Below are 13,490 nucleotides of genomic sequence, written 5' to 3'. Positions count from 1 at the left end.
ACAAAACACCAATTTACGGAAATCGGGGGCGGAGGGGAAGAAGTTCTGACTTTAATCTAAAAATTCTCAGAATTCTTTCTTAAAATTTTAAAATTTTCATTTTAATTTCAGAATTCAGAGAAAAGTCAGAATTCTTAATTTTTTCTTAGAATTCTGTCCTCAATGTCAGAATTCTACCATTTTTACTTGTTTTGTTACAGATAGAAACATTGCTGCATATCTATATTTGTGTTGATAGATGATAAACGGTTTATTTACCATGAAAGCATCTAGTGATTGTTTTAGAGTCTTATCAAAGATAAATTGTCCCAGTAATTATTGCGATAAACGATAATATTGTTGTTCTGAGACCATTTTCAAGTGATATATTCATAATGACATAATAATGCAAGTTCGCCTTCTCTTAAACTTTCATTTTCTAAAGAACTCTTAACGCTGCTACTGGGAGATATTTTAAATATCCAAAATAAATCACAACCAAAAATAATGGAAAATAAAAAAGCACCACAAAAACTGTAAATAAAATGGATTATGATGCATCTGCAAACAAAAATTGACCAGTAAATGTTAAGGTTTTTTCTCATGGCCGTTTCAAGGATAAACACAAAAGCTCTCATGTCTTTCCCCTTTTGAAGAGTGGCTGAAACAAATGGGCCTCTGTGTAACCTCATATGTAAACCCCAGGGAAACAAACTTATTAGAAGTTCCCAGACCGTATGATCAACCTTTAAAAACTCTCCACTTATTTATTTTTTTACATGAATTATTTTGTCAGAACAATTTATTACCTTTAGATTTAGGTTTTTATTTTGCATTTATAGATGAATGTGATCACATTAAAGGTCAGATTTTCTACAGAAGATAATCAGGAGGATCTGATTCCATCACTAGTAATTTCTTCACATCATTCTTCTGAATAAGAAACGTTCAGCCTTTTTGATGAACCGTTTGTTTTTATTAACTCCAGCACAGATGCAAAAACAATTTTCCCATAAATACGAGTCGTTTTCCAGTTTGAAACGTCACATGTAACAGTTATTGAGCTTAAAACTAATATCAAATAAATTCAGAATCCGCAGCAGCCGGTGTTTTATCAGTCGTCCCATTCGTCGTCGTCATCGTCGTCATATCCTGCTTCTTCTTCACTTTCATCTGCAGGAGCGAACAAACACACACACACACATGAAGGAGTCTTCTGCTTTTTTTCGGTTAAGTTTTCTTTAAAAGTTTTACTTACCGGAAGAGTGGATGGCTTTACTCCTCTTCTGCATGACCATCATGAGGGCACCAACGATGCCCTCTCCTCCCTCTGGCGTTGAAGGCGGCGGCGGCTCAGAGCTTTCTGTTACCTGCAAAAAAACACACACATTAAACAGGTTTTATTATGCAAAATTAATATTTTTGTACATTTCTATATTTCCATCTGGTTCTCAATTGCTTCTAAAAAACAGGTCGAGCACTAAAAAAAAAAAAACACCCAGCCATTTTTTGGTGATTTGTGGATTCTGGAAAATGAATGTTACAATTAATGGGAACTGTGCTGTTACCTAGCAACCCCAGCAGAGCCCAGTCTAGTTACCTAGCAACCCCAGCTGAACTCGAGTACATTTGGCCAGTTACTGCTGCATGTGCTGTACAATGGCTGCTGGAAAAGACAAGTGTTTTGTTGTTGAGTTTCTACTCAGAAATCACTAGCTGCATTTTCTTGACTGTGTAGGAGGCTCCACTTCTGGTTTTCAAACATATACAGTTGTATAATTGCACATCTTTTTTCAGCCATTTTCATGTGTGGGTGAAAACATTGAGTTGGGGGGCGTGGCTAGGATTTAAAGTGACAAGAGGCCATAAGAACATCTCATTCTGAAAGGAGCAGAGCACTGAGCAGATGAAAATCTCGTTATCTAAGAATGAGTTTATGCAAAACCTGTAACCTCGGCCGGTAACCTTCAAGTTTGGTTATGGATGGAAATTTAATCCAAAGTGTAAAAATATGAGGAAGGATTTATTCTTTACTTTTCTGAGACTCTTTCCGAGTCGAATCTGATCGAGCAAGGCGCCTCTGCTCTCGCCTCCTCTGGAGGATGAAGGAGAAGGTGGTGGAGGTGCGCCACCACTCTTTAGAGGAGGAGGGAAATCTGAAGGAGCAGAAGCATGAGAAGGCGGAGGAGGAGGCGGAGGAGGAGGAGGTGGTGCTCCTCCCCCACCTCCCCTGTTGGGTGTAGATGGGACAGGAGGTGGAGGGACACCCATAGAGCGATGCTGGCTGGACGGCGGCGGAGGAGGTGGCATGCTGTGGGATCCCCGAGAAGACGGAGGAAGCGGAGGAACTGAGGAGTGGACCGGCGGAGGCGGTGGAGGAGGATCTCCTCTGCTTGTCGGAGGAGGAGGTGGCAGGCCGCTGCGGGATGGAGGCGGTTGAGGGGGAGGAGCTCCGCGCTGCCCCTGGCCTGGGATGGGAGGCAGGGGGCCAGAGCGACCCCGTGAGGGAGGAGGAGCCGGGGGCCCGGGGCCCGGCACAGGAGGCAGGGGCCCCTGTCGGCTGGAAGGAGGAGGTGGAGGAACATCACCTGTGATGTAAACAGAAGGAGATGCAGGTTAGAAACTAACCCAGTTAAAAATGCAGGATGTAACTTTTATTAAAAAATACAACTCTGGGAAAATTAAGAGACACTTAAAATAATCAGTTTCTCTGATTTTACTCTTTATAGGTAAATATTTGAGTAAAATGAACATTGTTCTTTTATTCTATGAACTACTGACATGTTTCTGAAATTCAAAACAAAGATTTGGTATTTATTTGCAGAAAATGAGAAATGGTTGCAGAGCTTTCAGATGTCAAATAATGCAAAGAAAACAAGTTGTTATTCATTTAGAAACAACAACGCTGATGATTTAACTCAGAAACCAACATTTGGAGGAAAAACCAGGAGGTTTTCAGTCGGGTTCAGTGCAGTGGGCTCTGAATGTTTTTACATATTTGTTAAAACTTCTCCTAGAAACAACCAATCAGAACCAGAAGGAGGGACTTAGCGCTGTCAATCATGCATATGTATGATTCAATACATGAAAGATCTGCTGTTGTCATAGCAACTGTCTAGACCCCTCAGGTCTTCTGGTTCTGGTTCTGTTCTGCATCCCTAGAACCAGAACCAGACATGGAGAAGCAACATTCAGCTTCTATGCACCCGAAATCTGGAACAAACTTCCAGAAAACTGCAAAGCAGCCGAAACAATTCCTTTAAATCTAGACTAAAAGCCCAGCTGGTTTGAACTGATTTTGAAACATAATAAATGAAAAATTAATCAATATTTTGATTTTCAACAACACTTAGCAAAATGTGAAACTTCAATTATTGACTGTGTGTTTTATGACTTTGTATTTTTGTGTTTTTATGATTTAAAGCTCTTTGAGATGCCTTGTTGCTGAAATGTGCCATACAAATAAACAGTAATCTGTTATGATTCATGTCCTGTCCATGCTGTGTTAAGCACTCATTCAGTTCACCTGCCACGCCTGATTGCTTACCTGTTCCACCTGGGCCTTGCCCTACTTAAACACCCCTCAGCCTCTGCTTCCCTGCCAGATTATCGACAGCCACGAGCCAGTAGAGATCCAGCGTTTCCTGCCAAGCCTTCTGTGTTTCTTCGACCCCTCCTTCTGACCACGGATTTACCCCTCCTGCCAAGCCCTTCACGGATCCCTTCTATTCTGGATTTCTGGACCCTGACCCAAGCTCTGCCTCACGACCACCGATTACTGCCTGCCCCTCTAAGCTAAGTCTGCTCTCTGTCCTCCTGTGTATGACCTCTGCCTGTTTTTCGACAAAGTCTCTGGGTGCTGCATCTCGGATCTCCCCGTGGAGATCTTCCTTGCCTCCACAGAAGCCTGTTCCTCTGGTTTCCTGCATCTCCCTGTCATCAGACCCTCTGTTCCTCTGCTCCACCCGTCCACTGCTCTACAGTGCTGTGTTTGATGACCTCTCCCTTAGCTGAAACCAGTATCTGAAAAAATAAACTTTGTTTTCCTTTTTATACTCCTGTGTGTGGTTGAATTTCCGGGTCCCCTCTGAGTACCCTTACAGTATAATCTGGCCACTATGGACCCGTCACCCACACAGGAGTGGCGTTCCAGTGTTGAAGGCGCTATTAACCGCCTGGAAGCTAACATGCAAGAAATGATGTCTATGCTTGATAAGATGTCCTCCTCTCCTCCCCCAAAGAGCACTTCTCCTAGCCCCAAGGCTTCTAAGTCTGGCTACCAGGTCTCGCCCATTTATGAGCCCCGTCTGTCGCCTCCGGAGGTTTTCAAGGGTGAGCAGAGTCAATGTCGTCCTTTCATTACTCAATGTGAGATTGTTTTTGAACTGCAACCATCATCTTTCCCAACTGAACGTGCTAAAGTAGCCTATGCTATTTCTCTCCTCTCGGGGAAGGCCAAGTTATGGGGTACTGCTGAGTGGCAGAAGGACTCCCTCATTTGTTATCAGTTCAAGGACTTTTCTAAGGAGCTAATCAGAGTCTTCGATCCTGTTCTGCCTGAGAGGGAGGCTGCACGTGGTTTGCTCAAACTCAAACAAGGCAGGAGGCGAGTCACAGAGTACATAATTGACTTTCATGCTCTTTCTTCAGGAAGTGACTGGAACGATGAGGCACTATGTGACGCTTTCTACCAGGGTCTCAGTGAGGAGGTAAAGGATGAACTGTCTACACGGGATGCTCCCAAGGATTTGGAGGAACTGGAGACTCTGGCCGCAAGGATCGACATGAGGCTTCATGAGAGAAGGTTGGAGAGGGGTTCTTTCAGTCGTACTTACCAAGTTGAACGTGTTCCCAGGCCACAGCAATCGGTCTCATCCCCACCTTTGAGCTCATCTCCCACCTCTCCGGCAGAGGAGCCTATGCAGATAGGTCGATCACGCTTATCCCCACAAGAGAGAGAGCGGAGACTTACGAGAGGCCTTTGTTTCTATTGTGGTGGAGAGGGTCACCTACTTCGTCTGTGTCCAGCAAAAGGCCAGGCTCAGTAGGAGGTAAGAGGCTCCTGCTGAGTCAAAAGAGATTTAAATCCTCTCCTTTCTCTGTTCAGGCCTTTCTCCAAACTGACTGCCTTACCAAACACCTATCTGTCTTTATTGATTCAGGAGCAGACACTGAGTTCATGGACCGTGGCCTTGCCGAATCTCTTGGTATCCAACTCCTACCCACCTCTAAGCATCTTGAAGTTTTAGCTATTGACGGCCATGTACTTCACCAGGTCACCCACGAAACGGGCCCCATTAGGTTTAGTATTTCCGGGAATCACCATGAAGTCATTTCCTTCCTGATAATAAATTCCCCTGGTCTCCCTGTCATTTTGGGGGCCACTTGGTTGAGAAAACACAACCCCCACATTGACTGGGTTAGGGGCGAGGTGTTGGGCTGGTCACCATCTTGCCATTCCACCTGCCTCTTAGCGGCTTCGGTCCCATGTACTGTCCCTATCTCAGGACAGGAGACCTACCCCGACCTATCCAAAGTACCTGCTGTTTACCATGACCTTAGGGAGGTCTTTAACAAGCATCGAGCCACTGCCCTTCCACCCCATCGGCCCTATGATTGTGCTATTGATTTGCTCCCTGGCACCTTTCCTCCCAGAGGTCGTCTTTTCCCCCTCTCTGGCCCAGAGGATAAGGCCATGAGGGATTATGTCAGTGACTCACTCAAGGCAGGCATCATCCGTCCTTCTTCCTCCCCAGCTGGTGCAGGATTCTTCTTTGTGGGCAAAAAGGATGGTTCCTTAAGACCCTGTATTGACTACAGAGGATTGAATGACATCACAGTCAAAACCGTTACCCACTTCCTCTAATGAACACTGCCTTCGATCTGATCCAGGGATCCACTGTTTTTACTAAGTTAGATCTTAGAAATGCCTACCATCTGGTCCGGATAAAAGAGGGGGATGAGTGGAAGACAGCCTTTAACACCCCAACCGGTCATTATGAATACCTTGTAATGCCCTTTGGCCTGTCCAATGCTCCTGCTGTGTTCCAGGCACTTGTCAATGATGTCCTCAGGGACATGGTTGGTCGTTTTGTATATGTCTATCTGGATGACATTTTGATTTTTTCTAAGGATCTCACAGCCCATCAAGCTCATGTCCGTTCTGTCATTCTCCGCTTGCTGCAGAATAACCTGTTTGTCAAGGCAGAAAAGTGTGAGTTCCACAAACAGTCAACTTCATTCTTGGGTTTCGTCATCTCTCCTAACAGGATTTCCATGGACCCCAGCAAGACGGATGCCATCAAGAATTGGCCCCACCCACAAGACCGCAAGCAACTTCAAAGATTTCTGGGGTTTGCAAACTTTTATCGCCGGTTCATCCGCAATTTCAGCTCTGTAGCCTCTCCACTTCATGCACTTACCTCATCCAAGTGCAAGTTTGTTTGGGATAAGGCTGCTGCTGAGTCATTCGAGCACCTTAAGAGGGCTTTCACCTCAGCTCCTGTCCTCCGCACACCGGACCCGTCCCGCCAATTCATTGTTGAAGTGGATGCTTCTGCCTCCGGGGTGGGAGCCATACTCAGTCAGAGGTGCACTGATGGCAAGACTCACCCATGTGCCTTCTTTTCCAGAAAACTGTCTTCTGCAGAGACCAACTATGATGTTGGTGACCGTGAACTACTGGCAGTTAAACTGGCACTTGAGGAGTGGAGGCACTGGCTTGAGGGAGCTAAGGAACCTTTCATGGTTTGGACTGATCACAAAAATCTGCAGTACCTCAAGTCAGCAAGGAGACTCAACCCCAGGCAAGCCAGGTGGGCCTTGTACTTCTGTCGCTTTAATTTTTCACTGTCTTACAGACCGGGGAGTAAGAACGCTAAACCAGATGCACTCTCCAGGCTTCATGAGACTATGGAGGAGGGTCAAGAGGTAAAGCAGGTGGACTATGTGCTCCCCACGTCAGTGCATCTAGCAGTTTCCAAGCTAGAGCTGGAGCAGAAAATAAGAGAAGCCCATCATCTAAGCCCCATCCCTGTGAACTGTCCTAAAGATCGACTCTTTGTTCCAGAGCAGCTAATACCTGAGGTACTGTCATTTTGTCATGAGTCTAGACTTTTCTGTCATCCAGGAGTCACTAAGACCCTATCTGTGATCAGGAGTTGTTTCTGGTGGGAAAGTATGCTACAAGATGTTACTGAGTTCATCAAGGCTTGCAGAGTTTGCTGTCAGGCTAAACCATCCCGTCGGCCACCCTCTGGGCTTCTGCGACCCCTCCCTGTTCCACACCGCCCATGGTCCCACATATCCATGGATTTTGTGACTGGTCTACCCTCTTCCAATAACCACTCTGTCCTTCTCACAGTCGTTGATCGCTTCTCCAAGATGTCCCACCTGATTCCTCTTCGCAAACTGCCTTCCTCCAAGGAGCTGGGAGGGATTCTGGCCCGTGAGGTGTTTCGCCTGCATGGGCTGCCCTCTGACATTGTTTCTGACAGGGGACCCCAGTTTGTCTCTAGATTCTGGAAGGAATTCTGTGGTCTCCTGGGTATCACAGTGAGTCTCTCATCAGGGTTCCACCCTCAAACTGACGGACAAACGGAGAGGATCAACCAAGAAGTGGAGACCAAGCTTCGGATGCTATGTGAACATGATCCCTCCTCTTGGTCACAGAACCTACCATGGGTGGAGTATGCACTCAACTCTCTCCCTTCTACTTCTACAGGGCTGTCCCCCTTTTACACGGTTTACGGTTACCAACCTCCTGTGTTGTCTCTTCAAGAAAAGCCCACTAGAGTCCCATCTGCCCATGCCTCAGCCTTGAAGTGCCAGCAGGTATGGCGTCAGGCCCGCAGGGCTCTCCTGAAAACCTCCGCTTTATGTTGCAGATTTGCCAATCGTCGCAGAACCCCAGCACCCACCTACCTCACAGGACAAAGAGTCTGGCTATCCACCAAGGACCTCCCCTTGCGGATTGAAAACCGCAAGCTAGCCCCTCGTTTCATAGGACCCTTCCCGATTTCCAAAGTGATCAACCCAGTGGCTGTTCGGCTCCGCCTCCCCAGGACTCTCAGGGTTTGTCCCACCTTTCATGTGTCCCGTGTCAAACCTGTCTTCACTTCACAGTTGGTACCCTCCTCCAGACCCCCTCCTCCCGCCCGGATGATTGATGGGGGCCCCGCTCACACTGTACGTCGTCTCCTTCGGTCCAGACGTTGGGGCCGGTCCATCCATTACTTGGTGGACTGGGAGGGATACGGGCCTGAGGAGCGCTCCTGGGTGCCGGCCCGGCATGTTTTGGACAAGTCCCTTATCAGGGAGTTTCATCGGTCCAACCCTGACCAGCCTGGTGGTCCTTCTGGAGCCGGACCTTGAGGAGGGGGTACTGTTATGATTCATGTCCTGTCCATGCTGTGTTAAGCACTCATTCAGTTCACCTGCCACGCCTGATTGCTTACCTGTTCCACCTGGGCCTTGCCCTACTTAAACACCCCTCAGCCTCTGCTTCCCTGCCAGATTATCGACAGCCACGAGCCAGTAGAGATCCAGCGTTTCCTGCCAAGCCTTCTGTGTTTCTTCGACCCCTCCTTCTGACCACGGATTTACCCCTCCTGCCAAGCCCTTCACGGATCCCTTCTATTCTGGATTTCTGGACCCTGACCCAAGCTCTGCCTCACGACCACCGATTACTGCCTGCCCCTCTAAGCTAAGTCTGCTCTCTGTCCTCCTGTGTATGACCTCTGCCTGTTTTTCGACAAAGTCTCTGGGTGCTGCATCTCGGATCTCCCCGTGGAGATCTTCCTTGCCTCCACAGAAGCCTGTTCCTCTGGTTTCCTGCATCTCCCTGTCATCAGACCCTCTGTTCCTCTGCTCCACCCGTCCACTGCTCTACAGTGCTGTGTTTGATGACCTCTCCCTTAGCTGAAACCAGTATCTGAAAAAATAAACTTTGTTTTCCTTTTTATACTCCTGTGTGTGGTTGAATTTCCGGGTCCCCTCTGAGTACCCTTACAGTAATCGATTGATTGATTGATCTGCTCACACCCAGCTGGTCCTCCTCGCTCTTTGCTACACGACATGCTAAGGCTAATTAGCATAGCAAAGACAGCGGGTAAACGATTTGCCTGTAACACTGAGTTGTTTCTCTGTCATTAGCACATTTAGCAGCGCATACACGGGGATGAGTGAGACCGCTAAGGCCTTCCTCCTGGCTCTGATTGGTTGTTTTTGACAGGGAAGTTCATTTCTGTAGATGTAGACGATCTTTTCACAGATTATCTGTCCCAATATAGTGACAGTTTTAACAAATATGTAAATAACATTTTTATTTATAAAAGCTACTGTAGCTTTAGTTTCAGCCTTTGGGAAGCAGAGGGATGAATTAGAAAGGTGGAAATAAAAAGTCTGACCTCGGTTCATCTCCCGTTTCACGGCCTCCATGCCTCCTGACTGCTCTATGACGTTATAGATCATCTGGGACGTCTGCTCATCCTTCAGGTCAGACACAGAGATGCCTGCCTGGGAGAGCAGCTTCGACAGGTCCGGGTCGAGGTTGTTGGGGTCCCATCCTACATGCGACACATGCCTGTCAGAAAAAGAAGAAAAGAACAAGCAGGGTCCATCTGTGAAAGCCAGAATGAATTAATTTGAGACATCTGGTTGTGTTTTAGGAGAACAAATCCTTACTTAAAGCCACTTGGTGCTCCGATGTCCGCCTTGGAGAGCTTTCCGCCTTTTTTCTTGTCCTTTTTGTTCTTCTTTCCTTTGCTGGAGACAGCTGGGGGAATGGCAGGGGAAGGCATGGAGCGGTAGCGCGAAGACTGGATGTCCGGGTTCTGGATGTCCACTGTGGCCATGTGGAAGGACGCAGGGCTGGGAGACGCTGCTTTAGGGAGAAATAAAAGCATTAATATTCACAAAGATGGGTAGAGCAACAAAAATTATATGTGACATTGATATTTAAAAATAACACAATCAGACACAACAGAATATAAATTACGGTATGTGAAAATGTTGGTGTTTTAAAGACTAAAAATAAAAATAATTAATTTAAATAATTACAAAATCAGGCAAAAGAAACTTTTTTTTCCCCAGATCTTTCAATAAAAAACTTATGAAAGTTTAACAAAAACTGCAGGTGTGTCTGAATTTTTGGTTAAAACATTTTTGTTTATCATTCATTTGTTAGAAAATCCAGAAATGTTACTCAAGTAAGAGTAAAAATACTTCATAATAAAATTACTTGATTAAAAGTAAAGAATACAGCATTGTCAAAAATACTCCTAAAAGTATTTTTTCCTCAAAACTAACTAAGTTAATATAACTAGAGTTCTACCCAACTCTGGGTCTTAACAATAAAAACAAAAATTATGCCGATTATTATGTAGAAATATTTCAGATGCAGCCATACTAGATTCTAAATAACTTGGAAAACAAAAAAGTCAACTGATATATTCTAATAGAAATGTTTCGGACATATTATTAATATTTTATTGTTAGTAAGAACTCAGTAAACTCAGCAAAGGGCCAAAATATTATATTATTATAATATGCTTACAAAAACATAATGAAAGTTTCCAACTTTGAAGTAAAGTAGAAAAATAAAAATTTAGTAAAATTATGTTTAATCATTCTGAAATTCAAGAAAATATAAATAATTAGACTCAGCTAGTAAGCAAAGCAAATGTTCCGATGACGTTCAGCAAACGTCTGAACGTTCAGTCTGAACATTCACTCCATAATATAATTTTTTTTCTTTTTATTTAAAGTGAATACCTCTGAATGTAGCCAACGTTTTTATATATGCTGCTTTATGAAACTTCCAAAACTAAACTTAGGAACTACAACGTTATAAAAGTCTCTGGGTTATAAAAACACACAAAAAAACCCCATAATGTTTTAGTAACAAGGCAAGAAGAGCTATGAATCATGGGAGATACACACCAGGTGGAACAGGAGGGAGGGAACCTCTGTCTGCAGCTATATAAAAAGAGAAAACATAACATGTTTGTGGCGCAGGTTTCAAATAAAGTTTTTACATTAAACATCCGATCCGGTGTATATCTTACCGTTCTTCGGTGGGGGGCGCTGTTTCTTCTCTGTCGGTTGTAAACAAGCCACCATTTTGGATCACAGCATCAAGGACGTCACAGCAGCGCCGTGAATGCAGAGAATTAAATTTAAAAAAGAAACGCAAAAATAAATGAATAAACAAGTAAAATAAATCTGTACTGCCTGTATGATGATGTAACGCAAACAAAATGTTGTTGATCTCACATATTTTTTTAAAACTCATTTCTAAAGAGGACAACCTGAGCTTAAGTGTAATTTTTTATAACAGTAAGAAATGTTTTTGCCCCTCTGTGCATTGAGGAAGTTGTTCATGCTGACCTTGTCGGTTGTGTCTTTGGTTGATTTTCTCCATGATGGTGCCTTGGAAGGCGTCCGCTTCCTGTTGGTCCGTAAAGTTCAGCCCAACCTGACAGTCCTACGAATGCATTGAGTCAAACACATTATGAAGAAATGTGGGACTTGTAGAGGAAAACTTCGACTTATAAATACAGAATGTGCAGGGAATGTCTTACATCTGCAGCAAAAGTATGAAAGTATGGCAGCGGCGTCGAGTAAACAAGCTGGTTGTAGAGCTCTTGCTCCCAAATTTGCCTACCAACCTGAGGGGAAAAGATTTTAATCATCTCTAAGGTGAGGTAGGTAATTTTATTTATAAAGCACATTTTCAGCAGCAAGGCATTTCACAGTGCTTTACACGAATTAGAAGAAAATACAGACAAAACCAAAAGAAAGACAAAAATGTAAAAGTATAAAACTACATATTAGTTCCGTATATTTAATAAAAATAAGTAATCCATAATTTATAAACTAGAAGTCGTTTCTTTGGATTCTTGCTCTGGTAAAACTAAATGTTGGTTCCAGTTGTTCTGGGTTTAGTTCTAGATTTATAAACTAACAGGAGTTTCTCTTGCTCCGATATTAAAAGTATAAAGCTAAATACTGGTGTAATGTTTAGTTTATAAAAGTAGTAAACTAAACAGTTTTCTGTTTTAAATGTTGGTGTAAAGTAAAAAAGTACTCCACAGTTTGTAAAAGTAATAAACTTTAGTGATTTGTGTGAACTATTTGTGACCTCAAAAGGAGAACTCAGTGAAAACACCTAAAGAGGAGCTTGATTTGTTGGTTTATTTGTTAGTTTTTGGTTGTTGCCTGACCTTCAGGTCAAACATTCGTATGAAGTAGGAGCGCAGAGGGTTGTCTTTGACGAAGCACACCACTCCAGTGTGCTGCAGACTCCACATGGATGGGCTGTTTGGCAGAGCCATGAACAACTGGGCCACTGCTGTGGCCATCGACTACACACACACACACACACACACACGCACGCACACACACACACACACACACACACACACACACACACACACACACACACACACACACACACACACACACACACACACACACACACACAGAGAGAGAGAGAAAGACAGAGAGAGAGATCAGACACAGTTTAGAGCTGATATGACTGGTTAAGGCATTTTATTGCAGTTCAAATGTAAATTTGCAGCGATGATTAACTTCCTCCTCTGCTTTCATTTGCTCTGATAAGTTTTTCTTCTAGTGCTCTGTATTCTCTGTTGCACCTGCTGCTTTAAAGCTTTGCAGGTTTTTAAATCAAACAAAGAAACTCAGAGCAAATCTTTACTTTGGTGGGTTAAAAGGAATGAAGAACAGACCAACTTCTGCTCTGCTACGAGACTAAACACAGTCATGAAGTCTAATTCTGACAGAGGAGGAAGAATCGATTCAGCCACCATTTCCTGTTACAGCTACCCACTTTCTTGATGACCCAGTGTAAGAAAACATGTATTTACATCCTTTACTTAAAAAAAACTTTGCAAAAATAAACCCCTGATGTCTTTTTTTTCAGAAACTAATAACTAAAAGTAAAAAAAACTGAACTTACAAGAAACAGATTCAAATATGCAACCGTTAATCTAGCGATTCACTTCAGGATGTGACTTTAGGTACTTCAAAAGGAAGAGAATGAGGCTGAGAAAAGCCTTGGATCAGAAATGAGAGTAAATTAAGAAGATTATCCGCCTCGCAGCTCAGTTGTGAACTTACAGCACACCTTCTGCCCAGGAGCTCCTCCAGCTTCTCGCTCTCCTGTTGGCTCAGCAGGGAGCTCGGGGCGCTCTCCGTCTTATTTTTACCACGGCTCATTGTCCTTCTCACAAGTGCTCCAGTTTATTTGAAATTAATATCTCCTGCATTTGATAGAAATTAAAAAACACACAAAAAAAACAAAAACGTCCTCACAATGCTCTGTCAGAAAGGAAGTTTCTCTTCTCTGTTCTGTGCACACATCAGCTCAAAGCAGGAAACGGACAACCACACTTCTCTAACCCCCACTTTTCTTCTCTCGCTCAGTCGATGCGCAAATCAACTTGTTACTTCCATTTTCAGAGAGCGAGAGAGAGAGAGAGAGAGAGAGG

The 13,490-nt window shown here is 44.1% G+C and overlaps 1 protein-coding gene across 4 annotated transcripts; it reads right to left on the bottom strand.

The window, feature by feature from the left end:
- Positions 1-933: 933 nt before the first annotated feature.
- wasb (WASP actin nucleation promoting factor b) lies at positions 934-13,417 on the bottom strand. 4 transcript variants are annotated; one of them, XM_008414322.3, is made up of 11 exons: positions 13,120-13,417; positions 12,204-12,344; positions 11,562-11,648; positions 11,368-11,464; positions 11,046-11,075; positions 10,921-10,956; positions 9,664-9,859; positions 9,387-9,562; positions 2,014-2,567; positions 1,238-1,349; positions 934-1,152 (listed from the first exon to the last, which is right to left on the bottom strand). In XM_008414322.3, exons 1-11 carry the CDS (start codon positions 13,216-13,218, stop codon positions 1,094-1,096), a joined length of 1,587 nt encoding a protein of 528 aa, XP_008412544.1. In that variant the 5' UTR covers positions 13,219-13,417; the 3' UTR covers positions 934-1,093. The 4 variants fall into 4 exon arrangements, with proteins under 4 accessions (XP_008412544.1, XP_008412547.1, XP_008412543.1 ...); XM_008414325.3 differs by having other exon boundaries at positions 10,921-10,950; XM_008414321.3 differs by having other exon boundaries at positions 9,664-9,862; positions 13,120-13,416.
- Positions 13,418-13,490: the final 73 nt, after the last annotated feature.

The sequence above is a fragment of the Poecilia reticulata genome, chromosome 7 (genome assembly GCF_904066995.2).
Source record: "Poecilia reticulata chromosome 7, P_reticulata-male-v2, whole genome shotgun sequence".
Taxonomy (NCBI): Eukaryota; Metazoa; Chordata; class Actinopteri; order Cyprinodontiformes; family Poeciliidae; genus Poecilia; species Poecilia reticulata.
This window is presented reverse-complemented; position numbering and strand designations above follow the sequence as displayed.